We start from the raw sequence: 23,345 nt of genomic DNA on the forward strand, positions 1-23,345 counted from the left end.
AATTAACGAAAAAAGTTGTCGAACGTATAATTAATACATGGAACACGACATTGCAAAACGCTGCCTACTTACTTCGTGTATAAATTTCAAAGTGAATTATTCTCTATTAATGAATTATAATTATAACGCCACACAAAGTGATCGATTTAATTTCCGCCTGAAAATTTCTAAATGTAAAATTGTTACATTGACAAAATATTTCATTGAAGCGGAACGAAACTCGGAGAAGATGCGAAGTCATTTGCGATGCAATTGTGCAAAATTTGTGATACAATGTTTTATATGTGGAATCGATCGATAGTTGACGCCTTAGAATGACACGAAATAAATAAAGATAAGGATAAAGATAGTATAGAATACTGGCGGCACAACATAAGGGAGCAAGGGAGCAAAATTAAATTTCACCCGATCGTTTACATTGTCATTGCATGCGCGTTGCAACTTGTCACTTATTATTATTATTATTACATTATGACGAATCGACATCACATTTACATTCGCGTGACTCAACCAGGAACTAGAGAATCTGCAATCTACCACTAGCTCAAGGAGAGCCTTCACGGCGTTTAAAAACATCAATTCACGAAAATCGTACGATAAGTTGGCGATGGCGCACGACGGCATTGACTGGCGAATCCGCGATAAATATTAATAATTCGCGAGTCGCTAATACATCACGGAAATCGCAATGAGCCGCGAGTGGCGAGACGGACTCTATCGTCTTATCGCGCGTTGAAATTATCGCGCCACCAAGAGGAACCGATCGCCGTTGGAGCGTCGGTTGGTTCGCGGACGGGGACGAAGAGCCCCGGAAAGTCGGCGATGAGGACTCGCCTCCCCGTGCCCGTATCCTCGAAATTCGCGCCTCATTGGCGAGGAAACGCGGCCTCCGCCCACCCCGGTGGAAACGCAAAATAAAGAACCGACGGCGCGAGTCTCGCCTCGTCTCGCCTCGTCTCGCCTCGTCTCGCCTCCTCTCGCCTCATCCCGCCTCATCGCGACTCATTTCGCCTCATTTCGCCTCATCTCGCCTCATCTCGCCTCATCTCGCCTCATCTCGCCTCATCTCGCCTCATCTCGCCTTGTCTCGCCTTGTCTCGGCTCGCCTCGTCTCGGCTCGGCTCGGCTCGACTCGACTCGGTAACGCGAGAGAGCCACCACGACTCTGAGCGCTCCGACCGACGGCGCGCGCCGCAATGCTCCGGAGCCTCGGCCCGGGTCCTCGCCGCGGCGCCACGCGCCTCGTCGCCACAGAGGCCTCGCCCCACTCCCTCGCTGCCGATTCGCCCGGGCGTAGCCACCCCCGTCAACGGATTGGCCGGCCGCGACGGCGGCCATTGGCTCCCGCTCCCGGGCGATGCCCGCCTCGTGCCTCCTCGCGCCGAAGCAATGCGCGAGGGCGCCGCCCAGCGCGGAGCGGGACGCCTCGGACGACCCGTGGGACCCTCGGGCACGCCGGCTCGCCAGCCCGTGACACATTCGACAAGCGGCGCCGTAACGGGAAGCAACGCGCGGCTGGGGACTTCGGAATACAGCAGCGGCAGCGGCAGCGACACACGACGACGAGTTGGAGCACCGGCTGGAGCACGAGTAGGAGCGCCAGGCAGATTGACGCGGACGCACGTGCGCACACGCAGCTTCCTCGCGGCCGCGCATGAAGTGAAATCCGCGTGGTGTCGCGCCGAGTGGTGGCCCGCACGAGGAGTCCTTGGCATGGTGGTGGGCCCCTCGTAACGCCCGCGGTCCCATCCAAGGGAGCGCGACAGGCCGGGAGCAGGAGCCGAGCTCGGCACCAGGGAGCGGCGCGCACGGCCTCACGACGCGGTCCGACGAGTGGAACAGCCTCCTGCCCAGCTCCACCATCGTGGGCGCTGGGGGGTCGCCATGGCTGGGACTCGGGGCTGCGGCTGCCGGCGGGGCCGCGAGCACCGCTGCCGGGGGCAGCCCCGTCGAGCTCGAGGGTCACTGGGGCAGGAAGCTGTACGGGGCGAGCGTCGCGCCGCCCCCGCCGCCTCCGCATCATCACCCGCGGGCGCCCCTCGTCTTCGCGCCCCAGGACATGCGACAGATATTGAAGGAGGAACCGGTGCCGAGAGCCTGGCCCCAGCCTGCTCTCGCCGACAACGGATCGTGAGTTTACTCTTTCATCATCTTTTGCCCTCTTCTTCCCTGTCTTAATTTCTTTTTTCTCTCACTCTCTTTTTTTTTCTTTTCTTTTTTTTTTTTTTTCTTGCTGACTTTATGTTTCTTTTGTTTCGGTTTTTTATAGCCGGACACTACTTCTGTGGACCTTAACCACGCGCCACTCTCCAATTCTCCGCCTCCCCCTCGCACTCCCGATAAAATACTGCGTTTTTAAAAATTAGAAAAAAACCTGTAGTTTTTTCACGCGCCATTCCTCCCCTCCGCCGCTCTTGCTAATCACTACGCTATACTTGTTTAGGATACAATTCGGCATACAATATGAGTGCACGCAAAAATTACCTATTAAATAAAATATTCTCGATACCGAATTTATAAAATGTTTCTGCTATGAATTTTGTAATTGTAACAGCGCAGCTGCGTAATACATAAATACCGAGAAAGCATATTAAAACGTGGGCGGAAATGTGGAAAAGTCAAATCCTCTGTTCTTTCACGTGGTAATGATTTCGTTGGTAAGCTAGACTAAACACTAAACACAGAAAAGCTGTGCTGTCTTTCTCTCTCTCTCTCTCTCTCTCTCTCTCTCTCTCTCTCTCTATCAATGTCTCTAATTTGTTACATCGATCGTCGTGCGTGTTGAACGTTATATAAATGCGGCAATAATCCTATCGCTATTTCGGCGTGAATTTGAGGCCGATTGAGAAGATTATGTTGTTTACAGTGATTATCTGGGCATCCGAGCCATACACAGCAAATGTACATCAGATTGCGTTCAGCTTGCTACTTCATTTATTAGTAATTGGTGCTAATTGCTCTAATCATGATTCCAATACGTATAGTTTGCCGTCGGATCACATGTTTTATTCCACTATTGTAGAGTGTTCGTTGTGCCAGGTTATTATGACAAAAAAAAAAAAAAAAAAAAAAAAATTAATAAATAAATAAACACAAACAAATTCAATTTTGTTTCTATTATTTGTTTTTATATTATTCGTCAAATTATATGTCAGTAACAATCTCTATAACTTCGTGGATTAAGTTTTGAAAAATTTTAAGCTAAATTTGTAAAACAAATTGCCGTCACACTGATGAGAAATTGCTAAATTATAAAATCAAGCAGGAAATATTCCGTTGAATAAACGTGAGTTCTAAATAAAATGGATTATCGCGATAAAAAATTGTGGCCAACATTGGCATTAAAAATGTCAAGAGAGTTTTTTCTTTGACGATTGCGCGATCGAATGACATGTTCACCGATACGACTCGTAGAAAAATTTATTTTGTCCGATGTGAATGAATGGAATTACGTGGATCTAAAGCTTCGGGAAAATGTACGTCTTCGTTGACGCAACGACGGAAAAGATAATGGAAAATAAGGGAAAGAAAACGGCTATATGATTGCGTGACTGGTCGGCTCGGCGACGCGCAAAGTCACATCGACACACACAGTGATACGATAAAGCGCAATTTTTGGTCGTAGCTCGCACTCTCGAACACAACGGATTCGCGACAAAATATCCCTGAGCGCATCATCGCGTTTCTCCGCTCTTGATTATAATCCATGTGGGTTAGTCTCCTTCACCCCTCTCAACTTCACTCCCCCACCCGACGAAAAGTCCAAAATGCTATCCGAGGGCCTGCATCCTACCTTTTAATTCTTCGGCCCCGCATTACGTACGCGATAAGAACGATTGCTGATGGCGTCACGGCTTTTTGCTCGTAGAATGCAGATTATCGCTGTGTCGGAGCGCTCGTATGTCTGTTCGGAATGAAGTTGTAATTCGAAATAAAATACTGTGCTTTCGATAAGCGAGTTAATCCGTCGGAGATACGACTCGGTAAAAATATAATTATGCTCTAATTTTATGTAGCCAACACTCCCTGCTCGTTAAAAGAAACGGACTAATAAATGGCGGACGGGAGTTTTATAAAGATATTTTATTTTAAAACAATTACTTTGCTGAACACTGGATGGGTGGGCTTCCTCGTGGTAGTTGTGCCTGGCGACGTAATGAAAGCAAGCTCTGGTTGAATTATAAGGGTTATTCGTTAAAATTTTAATGAAATTTGAAGCGGATAGGGAGACATTTGTTCTTATTTTAGTTGCGATAAGGATTATTCAGGTGCAATAGTTTCTGCGTTCGATCGCAACGATGGGCTTTATTGAAAATTTATTGACGCTCCTGAAACGTTAATCAAGAGCATTATGAAGACGCTCGGATTGAATTAATAATGATAATGTTGCACTGGAATGAAGAAAATTAAAAGTGTTGAAATATTCATAAACGAAATTAATTGTTAAAGTATCCGTTTACTTTGTTCGAGAATGAGGTCAGTAAGCTACTCCTTAACCAGTCTATATACATACATTAGTAGTTGTTACAAGTCTGTTAAAATCATTTTAAATTATAACCCTTTATGGGAAAACCACTCCAGCTAAGCAACCGCCTCGTAATTACGATGCAAATAACGCAAGAGAGTACGTAACCGTGTTAATCCACGTGAAAGAGTTACGTGTGTGAAATGTTGAAAACCGTGAAAATTATCTGGTTTTCTAAACTCCCCGTCACTCTTGAATAATCGAGCTTTTATTGTCTACATCGCGTTAAATTTCTTTCTATGTTTAGAAATGGAATTTTTTAAGTACGTATAAAGGAATTTTTAATCTCGGATTTCGTGATTCATTAAATGGCATAATGCAATTATATATTTTGATAAATTTTATTATCATGACAGTTTCCCATGTACTATCATTTTGAAACAAAAACTGCGCCATCGTTTTTTGCAATTACAAGCAGTGTGATAAAATATTGGCTCGTTATAATTTACGGAATGGAACTTTTTATATTTTAACTCGAGGTACTTCATCGATTACGAAAAAAAAAAAAAAAACATGCAATTAATAAATTCGAATATTAGCAATTTAATTGTAGCTTTGTTTTTAATCGAAAGCGAATGGAAGGTCCTATTATTGTTTACTATCATCGATAATCAAAAAACGTGTAAGAGAAAATTTTAAATAGATTATTATGCAGAACATTTACAGCATCGATTGCGACGTATCGACAAAAATTATTGTCAATCGAAGTGAATTTTGAATATAATGCTTAGCTTTAAACTTTTGCTTTCTCCTCAATAAAGCAAACAATTTACTTTAACGCCGAGTTAAAAAGAGGCTGAGGGGCGAACGAGGCGTCGCAAAAGCTTCCAAAGTGTTTTAAAACTTCTTCTCTCTCTCTCTCTCTCTCTCTATCTCTCTTTCTCTCTCACTCTCTCACTCTCTTTCTCTTATGCCGCCGCTGAGAACATAAAGTCGGACGTGCTTTTAAAACCCCGTGAAAAAGTTACGCTTCTAATAAGACGAGAGCTGCAACACAACCCGTCCCTACCTCCCTCAACCTATCCAATGTTGGGTGGAAAAAGAAAAAAAAAAGCAAAAAAATAAGCAACAAGAAGAAAAAACCAATAGAAGAGTCTCGTCTCGAGAGCGCTTCTCTTCGTTCAATGAACGAGCACAATTGCTTAATGGGCGTTTGCGTTATACGGCATCTATGATCTATCAACTAACCAATTTGATATAAGTTTACGTAACATTTTCTAAAAATCTCTTAAGAAACGTACGAATATACTTACATAACATTATCTCAATATTATAAAAATATTACCAAAATATGCTAAGATTGACTAATTTGCTCTTCAAAGTTCCCAAAAATTTATTCAAACTGAACTTATTTGTAAATTTGAATTCAAACATCAATGCAATAAAAAAAAAGAAGAATAATATGATAAAGCTTATAGAAGAATAAAGCTTATGACTAAATAATTCATTCGACATAATTACTTTGTTAAAGTTGCCAAGTCGCATAACAAACAGACAAACGTACATCGACCCCCGCTTCCATCGAAAATACAGTGCGCGCGTGTCCAGTATTGAGTTGCACTTTCGCAAAAACATAGATGAGACAAAAAGGAAAAAGAAAAATAAAAACAACAATAACAATAACAAAAAACAAACAAGTAAGCTTCGATGCATTGTGAGTAGAGAGTATTGCGGGAATCAGCGATAAATTTGCGAATGAGGCAATAATTACCATTTGGAGCTCTAAATAAAGCGCGCAGAAGCCGCGAGTCCTGCATTATATTCGGATACATTACAAATTGCTCATTATCTCTTGCGATGCGCGTTATATGAATCATAGCGGCCTACCGCATAAATATAGATCGCCTCCTCTATCTCGCGTTCAGCGACCTGCACATTACTGCCGACCGCTGCTCAAATTTATGGCGGTCCTCCCCACCTGATTGCTTTGTGTCGTCGTCGTAGTCGTCGTCGTCGTCGTCGTCGTAGTCGTCGTCGTCGTCGTCGTCGTCGTCGTCGTCGTCGTTGTCCACGTCCTCGTTCCGCGATCCCTGTACCCCTACGATGCACTAGATAATGCATAACCAGCCAACGAACGAGTAAAGCCGATTATATAATAGTAATAATGAACAATGTTGTTCCTTGTTCTCAGAATGTCCTCAGAAGAAGTAATAGATTCGCAGTTGTAGTATATTTATCATTATCAATATTTTTCATTATCATCGTCATTGTAACGGGTGCCGGGGGATGAAGTAACTTCACAAATAAATAACAATTTTGACATCGCTGTTTAATTTTAACCCATTCCATTGAAAGTAAAAAAATTGTTAAAACACGCGAAAATACGTTAGTTTAAAATTGAATTGTTTCACCTATGCTTTTTAACTCCCCTGACTCTGCGTATAATATTGAGTGTAGGCGCGAGGTATTCGGATAATAACAATATTTCATTAATTATTTACGATAACGACAAATAAACGTGTTTTCGATTATTCACCATTAAATTTTATTACTCTAAAATTAATTACAAATAGCTTATTTTCGTACAACATATTATTATCATTATTAATAATATTGTGATATGAAAGTTTTGATAATCCAGAAAAATACGATAAATTTTGGCGAATATGGCGAATTTGTCACTTGTGCATTGAATTGAACAAGATTTGATGGGACCACTTTCATCGGCCAAACAATATCATCTATTTTTTAAATAAAAATTGAGAAACAATGTGAATAAATACAAAGAGAATTCATAATAATTCATCTGAATTATCTAAGAATCTGAATAATCTAAATTAGCATTACAATTTCGACGTTTAAATATTAGTGGAATAAATGATAATTTATTTAAATTAAATATACTTTACCAAAAATTGTAATTTAAAAATTGTTTTTACTCGGTTAAACTGTACCCTCGAGAAATCATACATTCTCGAGAATGATAAATGCTTATTATCGAATGGAAAGCAGAAGCTTCTATATTAAATTAATCTGTTTCTCGGCACATTAGCAATTTCTTTCTCGACTGTCAAACGTCCAATCGAGAAACGTCGTTTCCAAGAACAATTTTAGACTTGAACTTAAATCGCTGACAATTAGTGGAGAATAATTAACAAATTAAATAAACAATGATAAAAAGTATTAAGACGACAGTACTTACGGCATGCGCAAAGGAGGAAGGTAAGAAACTTTCCGCGGCTACATTCAAATGAAAATTATCCTAACGCTATAAAAATTTTGAACGTTGGCTCAACATTTAACATTTCAATTCGATAAGATGGAGAGCCTTTAAGTGCTAATGGACATGCTAGCGCGTAACCATCGACGTTGCCATTATCAACTCTACGTTCACGCACGTGGCAAATTACGCGATAAACGCGGAATCGCCCGCGTAATTATCACCTACGCAGCGTATAGGGACGACGGCGCGTTTTGGGATTCGCATGAAATTGGCAAACAAGGGTACTCTTCGCGCTTGCAAACACTAGAATAGAGGGCTTTGAAAGTGCACATTGCTCATCCAGTTTCCTCTTCCCTCTGCTCCAAGCACTCTCTTAACACATACGGCAAATCTCAAAGATCAGGCCTGATTGGCCTTTTTATTTTTTTTTTTTTATCAATCAGCGTGAAAAGTCGCTGACCGCCACCAAATTATAATATAATAATGTCGTTATTTACGCATTGACATTAGCGTCTCTCCAACGCTCGATTAAACACAATGATTTTATCGATATGAATCACGCGACAAAGTTGAAAACCGAAGCCCCAAAAGAAGCCCCCAGTAAAATTATTATATGAAAATAACTGAATAATTATCCTGATTTTATTGCGATATCGAGTGCCCACAAGATTATTACGCATACCGTAAGCGAGTGTGGTTGAGGTTAATGTCGTAATTTTATTAGATTGGAATTACAAAACGTGTAGAGCTGCTGTAGAAAGTGTGGTAGATAACCATTCTCCGGTCTCGTAGCCGCTAAAAGCTAAGCGTGCGAAGGAAATACTCCAACACTCCGCGAGATGGATTGGTAAAGCTCGCATTAGCATTACTATCAAGTGTAATAATCTAGGGATTTTGATTCTGAGGCTCGTAGGAGCATTCATCGTCGGAGCAAGCATGCGGCCTGCGAGCATTTACTGGTCGGATCGTTAACGGACCTCTCGCTTTACCATTTACAGCAGCTCTCGTCCGTTGCAAGTGCGCGAAACGACCGTCAGGAAAAATTGTCGTATCGGCAAGTGCTCTCTTGTGTGTTGCTAAATCGTCGCGATTATAATGATTGCGAGCCGGCTTAAATAGCCTCGAATTGCGAATATGAGCTTTGCCGAGGTGGCTAGGATAATCGTTCGCCCCGGTAGCCGATAACTGGCTTTACGAATACGAACTTTGCGCTTATTGACGCGTCGTGGGTGTCGATGATACCGCGAGACAAGCTTTCTTGTCCAACGTAATGGGACGGCTGATAGGATGGAGATGCTTCCTAACGCGAATCGAGAGAGAGAGAGAGAGAGAGAGAGAGAGAGAGAGAGAGCTAATCTCCCTATCTCATAGATAGAATAGTTAAAAGAGACAATTAGAGATTCGACAATTAAAATTGGCAATTAGAGATGCCGTAGATTTTCGATGTGTTATTAATGTGATATTGTGCAATTGTGTGTTAATGCGAGCTTCGTACAGTCGGGTTGTTTGGGTAGATGATCTTGGTAGAATACGATATTCCGAAAATACGATGTTTGGAAAATGTCGATTGTATTGTCATTTAAATATTTATACTTGCGTAGGCGTTTATTATGTGTCAGGGTGAATAAAAATTCTTTCGGTAAGATAAATGCTGCCATTGTGACAGTTATTAATTAAATTCTCGACATTAAAAACGCGCTGCTAAAATAGTTCATCCATGTACATATTTATTAATATACCGTAATTCTTTAATTTTTTAATATTTAGTCAAGAAATTATTTTATAATTTTTTGAAAGATTCGGCCGACGATATTTTATTCATCTCAAACCGATATTCATTCGCAGCATCAAAAGACTCCAGTTATTTATAAACCGTTATTTCTCTAATATACTTTAGATATGCCAATAAGTAAATAAACTCACGTAGTATTAAAAAATAAATTAATAATCGAATAATTCTTTCGCGTGAAGATTAAAAAATACTTTGAGCATTGAGATCATTCGAGCGTATTTTATATAAAAATTTTTACATATTTGATAATAATAGCGTTCTATCTGCATAAAGACATTTCAACGACTTTATTAAGCGCGAGTAGAAATTATTAGCCAATTTATAGAGTTCGAATGAAAGTAAAGATAATCCATATTGAAATATGGATAAAATTTAACTGCATTCTACGTAATTTTACATACTTATTCAACGTATATATATATATATATATATATATATATATATATACGTAAATACGTATGCCGCGTAAATGTAATCTCGACCTATAAATAAACAGTTGATACGTCCAATCATCTCAAGTTGATATATTAAATTAAATTACGTTGAATCTCTCGTTTAAGTTAAAGAATGGTGGAGCAGTGCGCGACGTGGCAATTCAAAGTGCCCCCGACAAGTCCGCGCAAAAGTACAAAAGTACTGCAGCAGAAAAAAGAAAGAGGAAACGAAAAATACAATATTTACACGGCCGCGCCGCTCGACGCATCTATTATTTACTTTTCGCTTCACTAGCCCGTTTAATTACACGGAATTAATGATCTAATCGCGGTAATTAATCAAACAAGATTCGATCGCGCATTACGCAGAATCTCATGCGCGGGAGGTTTCAAGAGCTCGCGCTCTCGATCCGCCTAGCCTGGGTTATGGCGGGAATTCGTGTATAAATGGGGATAGGAAGGGAGGAGGGAATGGCCGGATGAGGGTAGAGGCAAAATAATCGGACATGGAGAGTTATGGGGCGCGAAACGCCGGCCGGTTAATCAGCCATCGATAATTATCGACGTGGCCAATATATCAAGCATCCCCTTCCCGATTTTTACACCATGTGCTTCCATCTCCCTCCACAGCTCTATTGAACGCCATACCCTGACGTACACTGGATAGTCTCATACATGCATATATGATATTAATTAAGAATTGGAATATATAATTAGATTATTATTATTATTATTATTATTATTATTATTATTAGACGTTTAAATGTAAAAGTTGCTACTTACCTTCAATTTAATGTACATTAAATTTTATGGATACTACTTTTTTCAAATTCAAGATTCAAAATTAAACGAGTGTAAGAATTTAAATTAGCGCAACATTGAGAGGGTAACAACTTAATGTAACGTGATTATTTATCAAGCTTTCTGCTTCAGCTTTATCTCTATTAAATTATTATACTCTCGGCAATAAAATATTATTGCGTCAAAATGTACGGTTGTTGTTATTTTCAAAGAATTAAACAAGGGCATAAGGTAAGAAGATTCATTCACTCCGATAAGAAATCAGTCGGTTGTTCAACAATTGTAATTAATCGCTCATTCCATTGGGCCATCTCTTATGATTATTCAAACTTCCTATGTGAAATGCGTATTTACGTTGCAAGTAGTAAGATATTAATGAAATATAAAATAAAGTTAATCTTTCTAATCGTCGTTCCAAGATTAGAAATTTCTTCGTAGAATTTATCTTTTATTTTTACTCCATAGGCAGGTTCCAATGCCAATAGGGTTGAACGATGTTTTAAAACTTTCGACGGCGAGGCACTTCGATTAATCGATTAGAACGGGCGAACGAGGGTTGTCCCTATATATTGTCTGCATGCTTTATCGTAAAAAGTCTGTTGTTGAAAAGAACAATGCAAATTTTACGGTAGAGAATCAGTCCAAAAACACAAACAATATAATACAAATGTTGCATTATTTTATTTCTATTATTCAACGAAGAAGGGCCGATTATTAATGACAAACTATGACAAACTATTGGCGGGATGACTGTTTCTTTGTTTATCTGTCGTTCGAAACGAACATTTGGTCACTGCCTGTAAATTGCAAATAACTGTGATTAGAATAATAATGTTAATCGACCTTTATCCGTTCATTCCAAGGCTAAATTTTTAATAAATATAAACATTTCACTTTTTAACGATTCTGCACATTCTCAGTATTGCGCTACTATTCTACAATGTATTATTTCTACTTTACGAATCATGAAAAAACACAAATTATCAATTCGATGACTACGAGACTGTTTACCGATGCCAACTAAATAGATTTATCGCGAGCGACCTCGCCTCAAGTAATTATAACAAACGAGAAAGAAAAAGCAGAAATAAAAGCTACAATTTATCAATTCGGCGAATAAAAAAAATCCAATCTCTACATGCCATAGGCAAATTGATCACCGCTAAGAGAAACATATCGACGTCGCATTAATCGATGTACGTATCCATTTACGAGGAAGCTTTACTCGCACTCCGTATATTCCGAAGCGTGACAAACGCAGCGCCGATAGCATCGTTTATTTCGCAAATGCGTCGCAAAACTGCCGCTATTCATTTTCGCGACGCCTCCCGTTTCGGTTCCTCTTATTTTTCCATTTATTTATTTATTTATTTATTTATTTTTGTTCTTTTTGTTTTTTGTTGGTTTTTTCTTTTTTTTTTTTTTTTTGTTTTTTTGTTTTTTTTTTGTTTTTATTTCATCCTACCCGGAGGCGCGCTGATAATCCGATTTTCAGCGTGAAATCGCGCTCAAGCATCTCACGCGAGCAATTGCTCGACGCAATCGTTTTTAGCGTAAATAAACGAGTGATTCAGAATGCTCGGCAAGTCCGTTTATGTCCTTTATTTTATTGCTTTGTACACTGTGATTTGACCTGAAAATTATATGACGTATAGAGATAGATAGATATTTTCCTTTTTATTTGTGGCTTTTTCTACGTGTCCGCTTGAGATTTATAGAGATTTCGTCGGATGCTTTTATTTAGTTTCATTTTTGTATTTGCTCTTTCGGTTTTATCCTTATATTAATATTCGTAATCAAATAATGCAGATAGTTGGAAAACATTCGTTTTATCGAAATCTTAAATATTTTCCAAACGGAAGTACTGATTTTTATGGAAAGTTTTATTTATCATCATTGAACTATTGAATTATTTATTTAACGTTTCATCGATATTAATGGCGTTTATTTGTAAAATTATGGAAATTATACGTAATAATGCACGTACCAAATGACGTTCACGTTAAAAACATTGATAAATTCGCATCATCTATTTACCAAATGTCAATTTCAAAATTGTTCTTTAATTATTTAATTCCTTTATTTTTAATCGATTAATGTTACAATTATGGGTAAAAAAAACGATTATTATTCAGATGTAATAAAAATATGTAACTGCGGGAAAAAAAATTTGTTAGAGCTTTCTAATTAATATTATGTGAATTGAATGTTTTTTGCACTTGGGCACATTCGATATGTTTTACCTTAAAATCCATTTTTAAATTAAATTTTTAAAATGTTTTACATAATTTCCATACATTATGTATCATATTTATTTCAAAATTACAATCTTTTATCGGAGATTATCGTTCTTTTAAAATATGAATATTTCAATTTTTATAAAATTATTTTTAAATCTATATAATTTTTTTTTTTTTTTTTTTTTTTTTTTTTTTTTTTGGTATTCATACACACGCATACACGACAAATAAATAAATAAAATTAATGGTTAACTGTGGTGTAAAAAAAACTTTGTCACAATGATAAATATTACAGCGGAATAAAAGAATAAAAATGAATTGCCAGCATTAAAAAGAAATAAGTTGAGTGTAAAGTAAGTTTGTGTCATCGTTCCACCCCCAACGACAATTGCTGTAATTATGAAAAGCCGATATTCTGAGAAAATACTCATCAAATAAGAGAAAGGATGTAGCTTTCAGGGCTCCTCAAACTAACCCATGACTTTTCAAGAATAAAAAAAGAGGGCCGGAGGAGGGAGGAAAAGTCGTAAGACCGCGAAACCATTGGGAAAGCCTTGAGGGATTCGGTGGGCCGTACTATTTTGACACTTTGAAAAATTGTTACCAAATTGTTTCCCAGTTACCACGGCTCCGTTACGATGCGTTCGCTCACGTGTCCGTGTCGGAGAAGAGGCGCGGAAACTGTACGACTCGCCGTAGATTCGAAGATGAGTGATGGCAGGCCTCTGGAGATTTCCGGCAATGTTCTCGGGCTTTTCTCGAATTCCGGCGAAGCCATTTTACCAATGCGCGTACACGCTATTCCGGGTATTTTCCGCCCTAAACCCAGTGCCATGGATTCTTCCTTTTTCAACTTTATTCTCCGAACTAATACCATCTCAAATTCGGCCATCCTACTTCAATGTTTTGTATCTGGATTTTATTACCACGATGTATATGAATTTATAAAAAAGCAAATAAACGTTTATACGACGTCATTATCGTAATTTATGAACGACTAAAAGTTTATTGTATGTGTTATGCCATTGTTTTGAACATACTTTGTTCGCCTAAAGTTCGGATTGCAGTAATAGAATAATACGAATGTAGTTTAGCTACTTTGCAAACTAGACGTTCATATTTGATTTATACGACTTGATGTCGAGTTCCCTGTCTTTTTTTCTCACAACAAATTTACATGTAATAAAACAATATTTTATCGTATGCGAAAACATTTAAAAATACCGTACTAACCACCCTGATAGATTGGGAGTTCATCAACATATAATCTCACTATTATATCGTAATTGCAGAAAGAAAATGAGACATTTACAAACTAATCTACTAATCTATTATTAATAATAATTGATGATTATAATTCGTAATAAAAAAAAAAAAAATGTTAATACAATGTGTAAAGTAGTGATAAATGACGCGAGGTCGAACAATATAAATTAGCTTTATAGATAAATATGATTGCTCAAATCAATAAATTTTTACATTTATTCGTTAAAAATTAATGTCATTGTGTATGAAATTTTCTATACTTTAATTATCCCTCAAACTTCGTAATTGCTCGATCGATGCTTATTCTATACAGCCAAATAGAAGCAAAAGAAAAGAAGAAATAATCTCCGAGGAGACGGTCGAATCTTTATAAAGGATAAGCGCGATACGCACCAGCGCTCGCGCATTCAACGAGCATCCATGCTAAAAGGCAATTCGAAGGGGGGACTTTCCATGACCATTACTCAAAGATGGCGTCGAAGCGAAAGTCCAGCGGCATCGGACGCCTAATCTCAGCACATGAGACTCTAATGGAATTTTAAGGCGTAGGAACCACCTGCGCCCGTCGCCTAACCCCGGCTTTTATCTTTTCCGCACGGCTGATCTAGTCGTTGGTAAACTCAAGATTCAAACATCGAATATCCCGGATTTCTTTAAACGATAGGCAAATTACTTTTAACTCGTCTATACGTACGTATGATCTATTATAGATTAGATCGGAAAATGAAGTTTTGGTGGGGAGTCAGTGGATTTTCGTTGGAATTTATTTTTCAATTGATCGGGCTCGGTTATCATTGCCCCTGATATCTGCAATAAGCAGCACTCGATTTCCGAATGGAAATATTGATTTCGATTGTACGGTTGAGGCTTCGCATTTTTTTTTTTATGCAAACTTGAAAAATTAGTCTGAGGCATTCCGTAAAGTAAATTAAATGGCCGAGTAAAGCTCTATCATACAAGCTATAACTAATAGAACTTTGTTAAAAATATACATTTAAAGCAAACGAAAAAAAGCAAATTAACGTTACGACAAAATTGAAAGAGAATTTTGTACTTAATCCGCTAGAATATCGAAGTAAGTTACAATCGAATTATTTGATGAAAAATTTTAGCTAAAGCTAAAAGACATTTGCTTATTTATTAATTCGACATTATGTGTAATGATAGATTAATACGACGATGAAAATAAGAAATTACATAGCTTTAGAAATTAATGTGTCATTCAACTTTTTTTTTTCTGAGCTTGAATACTAATCCTTTAAAAAGTGACACACAATTAGCTTTACGAAGCCATATTCGTATTTACAGGATAATTATCTAGATGCGAATAGATCATTTTTAACGAGGATACAAATCCTAAATAAATATGACTATCTTTGTTTCAAAAACTTTGACCAAGAATTAGATATCCTTTCTTACAGCAAATTCTTCTCCATTTTACCTGCTTTTCCTCTACATTGCGTCCAATGTTAATCAATTAGGAATTTTAATAAATATTTATTTTTATCGCCTGTGCATTATTAATTACTTTATTCCCTCGGCTAACGTATATTTTACATTTATTTATTACAGAGCTGTGGTCGGGAGGGCACATTTCGAGAAACAGCCACCCAGTAATTTAAGAAAAAGTAACTTCTTTCACTTTGTTATCGCTCTCTACGATCGATCGGGCCAACCGATAGAAATCGAGAGAACGGCTTTCATTGGCTTCGTCGAGAAGGATCAGGTGAGTAACAATTTCAACATTCTAATAGCATTTTCTCGATTAAGGGAATTTATGGAGGAAAGGACGGAACATTATTGTAATATTGTATAATAGTCGGAAGTGATTTGATTCGGTTGCTTAAATAAAAACGTGCGCCAGTCGGAGCTCTCCTGGATGTAACATATTTCTAAAAATAATATAGTTAATTGGAAGTTGAAGTACACGTCGGTCTTACGTGACTCGATCGATTTTTTATATCAATCACTCGAAGTGTATCGTGCATGCAATCAGTCGTTAAAATAAGTTTCACTAAAATGCTTAAATTTCATTGTGCGTGATACGATATTACGTAAGACTACCAAACATTAGATTATTAATGAAAAGGTTTACATACTTATTCATGATTTTTTCATTGTAATAATTGATCAAATTAAAGTAATTGGACGTACACCAGATAAAACGAAATATTTGATAAAACGAAATATTATTATAACCTAGTCATAATATTTATATATTAATACATATATTGAGAGAGAGAGAGAGAGAGAGAGAGAGAGAGAGAGAGAGATGTAAAAGGTTCGGCGTGGCATAACACATCGATACTTTATAATAACAATTCGTTTTAATCGACAGATTTTTAAAAGTAAAAACTTTTACTATTATTTTCTCATTTATTTCGAGCCAAACTGACATCCTTATGCCCATCATTTTTCACAAACAATAATCGAACTCGATTAATTATCAAGACAATATTTTCTTACGATACATCATCATGACGCCATTAAAAAAAAAAAAAACTAATCTCCGTTTCATCAATATTAAACAACAATTAAAACTAAACTAACGGTCTTGATCCGCCAAACACGCCAAAGTGTTGCGTAATTTGATGAAATTTAACATACGGCAACATACGACTCGTAGCGTTCCACCATACACTGCTCGTTAAGCATAAAAAAATTTACGAACAATTAGCAACAACAACCACGTGTCGATGTTTACGAAATATTGGTGTAGTCAGTGATCCTCCATAATCAAGCTCGTCTCTCTCTCTCTCTCTCTCTCTCCGTCTCTCACTCCTGGCCGCGTATAATTTACACCACGGCGGACAGTTGCATTGCGCGTAGCCTCCCTATTAATTAGGGTCATGCACCACGGATATACATCACCTCCCTCCGTGCTATGCTCTCTCGAACCCTCCTCCCTCCCACTCGTCCCGCGCACCCGCCAGACCAACGAGGGAGGAACATCCGGCCTGACATTCACGTTAACTATCTTCGTGTGAAAGGTCCGCGGGAAGGACGCGAGACTCGTAATGTCGCTCAAGCATATTCGATTATTTAAGCGAAATGGCTTGTTATGATTTATCGTTACGGCCTTTCTCATAATCATCATACCCGAAGGAACTAATATTGAAATCGTTGTCCCGAGCCGGATTCCTAGATGACTGCAATTATAATAAATTCTTAAGAATGTTAACATACCTTTAGATTTCAATATTTATGAAAAATAGCTTTGTTGTACTTGACTGTTTCTCATTGCACTGTTAAAATTTCAATTAAGATTCTCTTTGCCATCTTCGTTCGAGCCACAGATTGTGGATGAAGATATTAATTCTGTTAAATAATTCTCATTGTCAACAGTGGACATTAATTAGGCTAATGAATTTTCATTGAATTTATTGAAAATGCCAATAGTTGTATTCAATTTTGAGAATAAATTTTTTAATCCACCACTTCCTTATTGCCGAATCTGCTAAATTTTCAAATGCTCCTTTTGTCACATTAAGCTAGAGAATTTCATCCCCATAAGATTAATAATTATGTTATTAATTAATATTCTTTATGAATGAAAAATGATTGCCTTATTGCTTGTGTAACGTAGATATTTCTATAATTCAATGGAGTTGTAATATAACCGACGTCTCGGTTATATGTTACTGAATAATTAAACTTTTGTTGCCCGGGATTGGTAAATTAGCGCAGCGCCTAAAGTATATTTGAATGTTAAGGGTACTAGTTTCGTCATAACCTTTCGCGGATCGTCCAGCGCGGGGTGTGGAAAGAGGAGCGAAGTAAAACAGCATTTACATATTTTCACATCATTTAATTATTTAAGGTAAGAATCGAGAACCTAGCCCTCGTACACGTGCATAAATAGCTTTCCGCGCCAAAAATTTATGCACAGGGATAAAACAGTCGCTTATCGCGAGCATAAACTCATTCGCCTACTAAGCGCTGTGAAACTTCCTCGGCAAGGGCGCGCGCGTACGCATTATATATATATATATATATATATATATATATATATATATGCCTGAATTTATTGTGTGTGCTTTATTTCTCTTTCTTCTCAACTCTCCTCCACATGCATACTTATATTCGGCTTCGCTTAATTCAAAACTTATGTACCTGTTGCCCCTTTTCGTTCGCTTCAGCTACTTATTGAACTGATAAATGTGAAATTACGCATTTTGAAAATTTTTCTCTTTTAATCTTCTCTTCAGAGTATATTAAATATTAGGTAGGATCATGATTTGTTTTGTTAAGTCAAGCGTAAATTTCAGCAAAGTTTTTATATTTGCTATTGGACTTTTCATTTATTACTGTGCCCTCTCGTTTGAAATTTTCTCCAAAGATATGCACACGAGCTACTTAAATCGGGAATTCACGGAGATACTATTAATGGTCTTATTAATGTATTTTATAAAAATATTATTGATTTTACATCCAAAATCAATGTACATATTTAAAAAAGTTTACAGCTGTAAAAAGGCATAATATAAAGTACGATTAACGAATTCCATCGGACAAATATTTGATAATTGGATGCACCATAATAATGTTGAATAATTTACTCTTATATATCATGTATTTTTAATGTTGAGTAAGTACTTTTATATGTTTAAAAAGTAAAGTATGGTTAGTTTTACTTGGTTTCTTTCAAATAGACAGGGTTAGTATTTTTACTGCATTGAGATGCTGAATTCTTCACGAAAAAAAAAAATCAATCTTTCAGCGAATAGAAAATTCTTGATTCCAACACGCGCACACGCACACGCACTATGTATCTATCTCTATCTATCTGTATCTATCTATCTAACTATCTAATAATCTATCTCGTCCGTCTGCCTATGCGCGGAAAGGAATATCGATCAGTCGCTGAATATTTTCGTTCCAACGCCGCTTTCGGGTTGGAGTGTTTCGTCATTGACGAGTCGAGCTGGGCAATATGCATTAGACACGCAGAGCAAAGTCAAGCGGCGAAACTCTCGATTTGGAAATGCATTACGAGCGAGAGCGGGGGCGTGCTTGGAGTCATATGGCGTAGACGATGCACACATCACGCATGACTCGTCAGGATACATAATTATGCACGCGATGCGTCCGACGGTGCGCGCATCAAGAAATTAATAATTAGCGGCGGTAGGTAGTGTGGCTCGGTTGTATGTGCGGTCATAGTGCGCGTGCACGCGCCTGTCTAATTAATCAAGGAGGGAATCATTGTACGTTGTGATAAGCGCGTAAATAATCCCATTTTACGAGCGCGATTTGCCGTGGAGGAGCGAGGCTTCGACCGCATTCGAGGGTATCCGTATGGGGCGATAATGTATAACGGTTAATTAATTAGACTCGAGATGTAGTAGTCATTGCATTTCTTATGGTTAAGCGGTTGAGTTTGTTTATTCTGCGGTTGCCGAATAGATTTTTCCGATCTTTTACCTCTCGCTCGTACGTATTTCTTTATTTCTTTGTTGCAATTAGAGGAAATGCGCTTATACTAGAGCAACGTAGCGAGGAGAAATGTCGTCCTTGTGATGCTTTGAAATAGCAAAGCTCGTCATTATTATTGTGCGCCTTGTTTGGTCGGACAAATTTCATGGCGATTGGGATTGGCTTGAACGATGCGAAAAGTTATGTCTCACCAACGAAATCAATGCGGCTTCTTTATGTGGTAACGATATGTTATTCGGTTTGTTGCAGGAGTCGGAAGGTCAGAAAACCAACAATGGAATACAGTATCGTCTTCAGCTTTTGTACTCTAATGGTAAGTAATACTTTTTATAATTATAATACGCAATAAACAAACGAGGTAAACATAAAAATTAATATACGATTTCGAAGAGATTAATATTAAATATATGATGGGTTGCAAAGAGTTATTGGTTATAGACTTTTATGTCGTTACTTTTTCGTTCAATCTACCGATATATATATATATATATATATATATATATATATATATATATATATATAACGATGAAGAAAAAATTGTATAAAGTTTCAAATAATGAGTCACGGCTGCCCCTCCCCCTGCTCTCTCACTATAAAAAGCATTAGCCATTGATACAAAATATGAGTAAACGTCGTGAGAAAATTGTGAATTTAAAATTATTCGGTATATTTCACGATGTTTATCATAATAATAAGTATTTTTTTTATTTTTTATTTTAATTTCTTTATTTTACTTCCCTCCGCCCTTTTTATCCCTGTGTATTTTGACGTTCTCATAATACTCGGAATTATTAATTTTTTTTAGCTGCGGAACATCGGTAGAACAGATGACGGTTGTATCGAGCTAGCGCATATATATATATATATATATATATATATATATATATATATGGGGGGGGGGGTGATATATAAATTTGCACATCCATTCAAATATAACGAGCCCAAGTCAGCAATGATAAAAAATCTATTTATAGTCTTGAAATGCAAATAGTTCTAAATTGAAACGAGGTGAAAGGGTTGGCTGCAGTGCAAGTCTCGAGTCAGTGGACAAAAGCTTGGATTATGGGTCGACTTTCTTTGGTCGCGACCTAAAATTTGCTTCAAATAACTTTTAAAAAGAGTCGCGCAATCTCAAAAAGTCTTTCCAGGTCGTGCGATCGATCGCGCACGTTTACACGAAGAATGTCTGCAGTGTCTCGGTGCCTCGATTCACTCTCTCTCTCTCTCTCTATCTCTCCTCTCTCTCTCTCTCTCTGCTCTCTCTCTATCTATCTATCTTATGCGCCAAAAGCCGACGGCGGCAACGACGATGACGGGCCATCAACATTCCAGTGGCCAACCTAAAAAACTTCCCTTTCGCCACCAAGCAAAGAGCCGCGACGAGATTTTTCTTTGTGGCCAGCCAACAGAGACATACTTTGCGCATGATCCCAGCCCTTCGAAAATTCCATGCTATTTTACGGAATTCCATGGCTGGGCCGCATCGATATAACTGAATTCGCACGGATGCGAGCGCGTGCGACTCTTTTCCGTCATTTTTTGTTTTTGTTTTTTTTTTTTTTTTATTGTTCTTTTTTTTTTCTTTCATTTTTTTGCCTTTTTGCGACGGAAGAGCTTCGTGCTTTTTACGCGCGTGGCACCTGTCGTAATTTATTCCACGTGATATTTCAGTTCCAAGTGCCGAATTCTTCATAGTGGCTCACTTATTTCCAGACGTTCCTCGCGATATGTATAAATTCACTCTCGACAATATACAGATTTATGGGGCGCGCGGTATTACATCGTAATTATTGATCAAATACGTGCATACCTTTTCCATAAAATGACACACTTTCGATGGTTTTTATTAACCGAATGTTGAGAATTTTTAAGTAAAAACAAGGTACGAAGGAGCATCTAAAGCTATGTTCGGATAATCAGTAAAGTTGGATGTGCGATAGGTCCTTATGACTTGATAATGTTGGCCTTATAAAGGATATAATCGTTAAGAATTCTGACGATTCAGAAATCTATTGATCTTCACGAGTCGAAGAATAATTGCGTTTAATGATATTGTTAAGTTTTTTTCGAAATTATTGATAATTTTATAATACTTTCTGCAAACGTACAAGCTGTTATCGGCTTGTAAATTCGTCATTGTGCGATTTAAATTTTTTTTCTTTTTTTTTTGCATTTTTTTTTTTTTTTTTTGCGCGCCTATTTGTAAGTAAAGTTCGGACGGATGATTATCCTCGCGTTCACTAGCCATTATAAAAAATTTTATAAACGACAAATAGAATACAATCGGCTATTAATAATAGTTACATTCGCTTGATAAACTTCGGCTTAATATATTTCTCTTGCCAGTCATGAAGAAACCTATCGCCATCTAGGTTTTTACTTTCATTTAAGTCGGCTCTTGTAAACCATTTAAGCTTTAATAAGTATCGGCTTGACCATGTATGAACATTATGAAGCGCATCGTCGTCGTCAAGACAAGAACTAATTAACCGATATGGGGAGCGCGCGTAGCTCAATAATGCCCACGATGAATTTTATTCTAGTTTCGAAATTTTTTTCTTCAACGTGTTTTTCCTCGGAGCGCATGCGTGTTCGACTCGAGCGCGTAATTGCCCTCTATTCCATCAAATATCATATCGCGAGTAAAAAAAAAAAGTTCGTAATTATAAATAATCGATAATACGCTTGTGGTCCGTTTTCAATTCCATAAACATTTGTGTGTTGGCGTATGCGTGAGGCACAAAGTCGCTCCATATTGGGCCCAAATCTTTTTGCCGGAACCAAACCTCTTTTTACCTTCCAGGTAGGCTTCTCGCGAATCTTTTGCTCTTATTCGCGGCTTCCATTGCCACTCCCGAATCCGCACGATCTTTGTAAGACGATGAAACGAGGATAGAGATGTTGTTTTTATCGATAAATCCCTTATTGTCACGGTGCATCCAGCGCTTCGGTATAATATGAATTATACAATTTATTGGACTCCTTGAACGATGATTATTATTAAAATAGCATACTTTCGTAATATTAATGTGCGATGGCATAAAAAATGAATGCGTAATTTTATTATTCATTGCTAACTTGTCCAGAAATTTAATAACGTTAAGAGAATTTTATACAGCATTTTTTCAAGAATGAATTATTATCAATACTATTATTATTATTATTATTGTTATTGTTTTTGTTGTTGTTATTATTATTATTGTTATTATTGTTGTTATTGTTGTTGTTATTATTATTATTATTATTATTATTATTATTATTATTATTATTATTATTATTATTATTATTATTATTATTATTATTATTATTATTATTATTATTATTATTATTATTATTATTATTATTATTATTATTATTATTATTATTATTATTATTATTATTATTATTATTATTATTATTATTATTATTATTATTATTATTATTATTATTATTATTATTATTATTATTATTACTATTATTATTATAATATCGTAAGGCACTTTTATAGTAGTAGAATGAAATGAGAGAATTGTTGACAAATATTTTTACAACCTTATCCATAATGAATATTATTTTCCGAAATAGTAAGTTGCTTTAGTATTATTTATCTCTCTATTTTAAACGACTCTCTATTGGATCTCTAAATTAACATTCAACACCATCGAACGTGCATATAGCGCGAAACCACATACCCTTGAGGTCAGACACG

General features: G+C 37.2%; 1 protein-coding gene across 1 annotated transcript in view; it reads left to right on the forward strand.

Moving 5' to 3' along the window:
- Positions 1–1,924: 1,924 nt before the first annotated feature.
- Positions 1,925–23,345, forward strand: part of kn (EBF transcription factor knot) — a 128,660-nt gene continuing 107,239 nt past the window's right edge. Inside the window, exons 1-3 of the mRNA XM_011501421.1 lie at positions 1,925–2,130; positions 15,794–15,947; positions 19,907–19,970. Coding sequence (XP_011499723.1) covers positions 2,060–2,130; positions 15,794–15,947; positions 19,907–19,970 — 289 coding nt within the window. The 5' untranslated portion in view covers positions 1,925–2,059. The remainder of the gene's footprint in view (positions 2,131–15,793; positions 15,948–19,906; positions 19,971–23,345) is intronic.

The sequence above is a fragment of the Ceratosolen solmsi genome, unplaced genomic scaffold (assembly GCF_000503995.2).
Source record: "Ceratosolen solmsi marchali unplaced genomic scaffold, CerSol_1.0 scaffold3, whole genome shotgun sequence".
Classification (NCBI taxonomy): domain Eukaryota; kingdom Metazoa; phylum Arthropoda; class Insecta; order Hymenoptera; family Agaonidae; genus Ceratosolen; species Ceratosolen solmsi.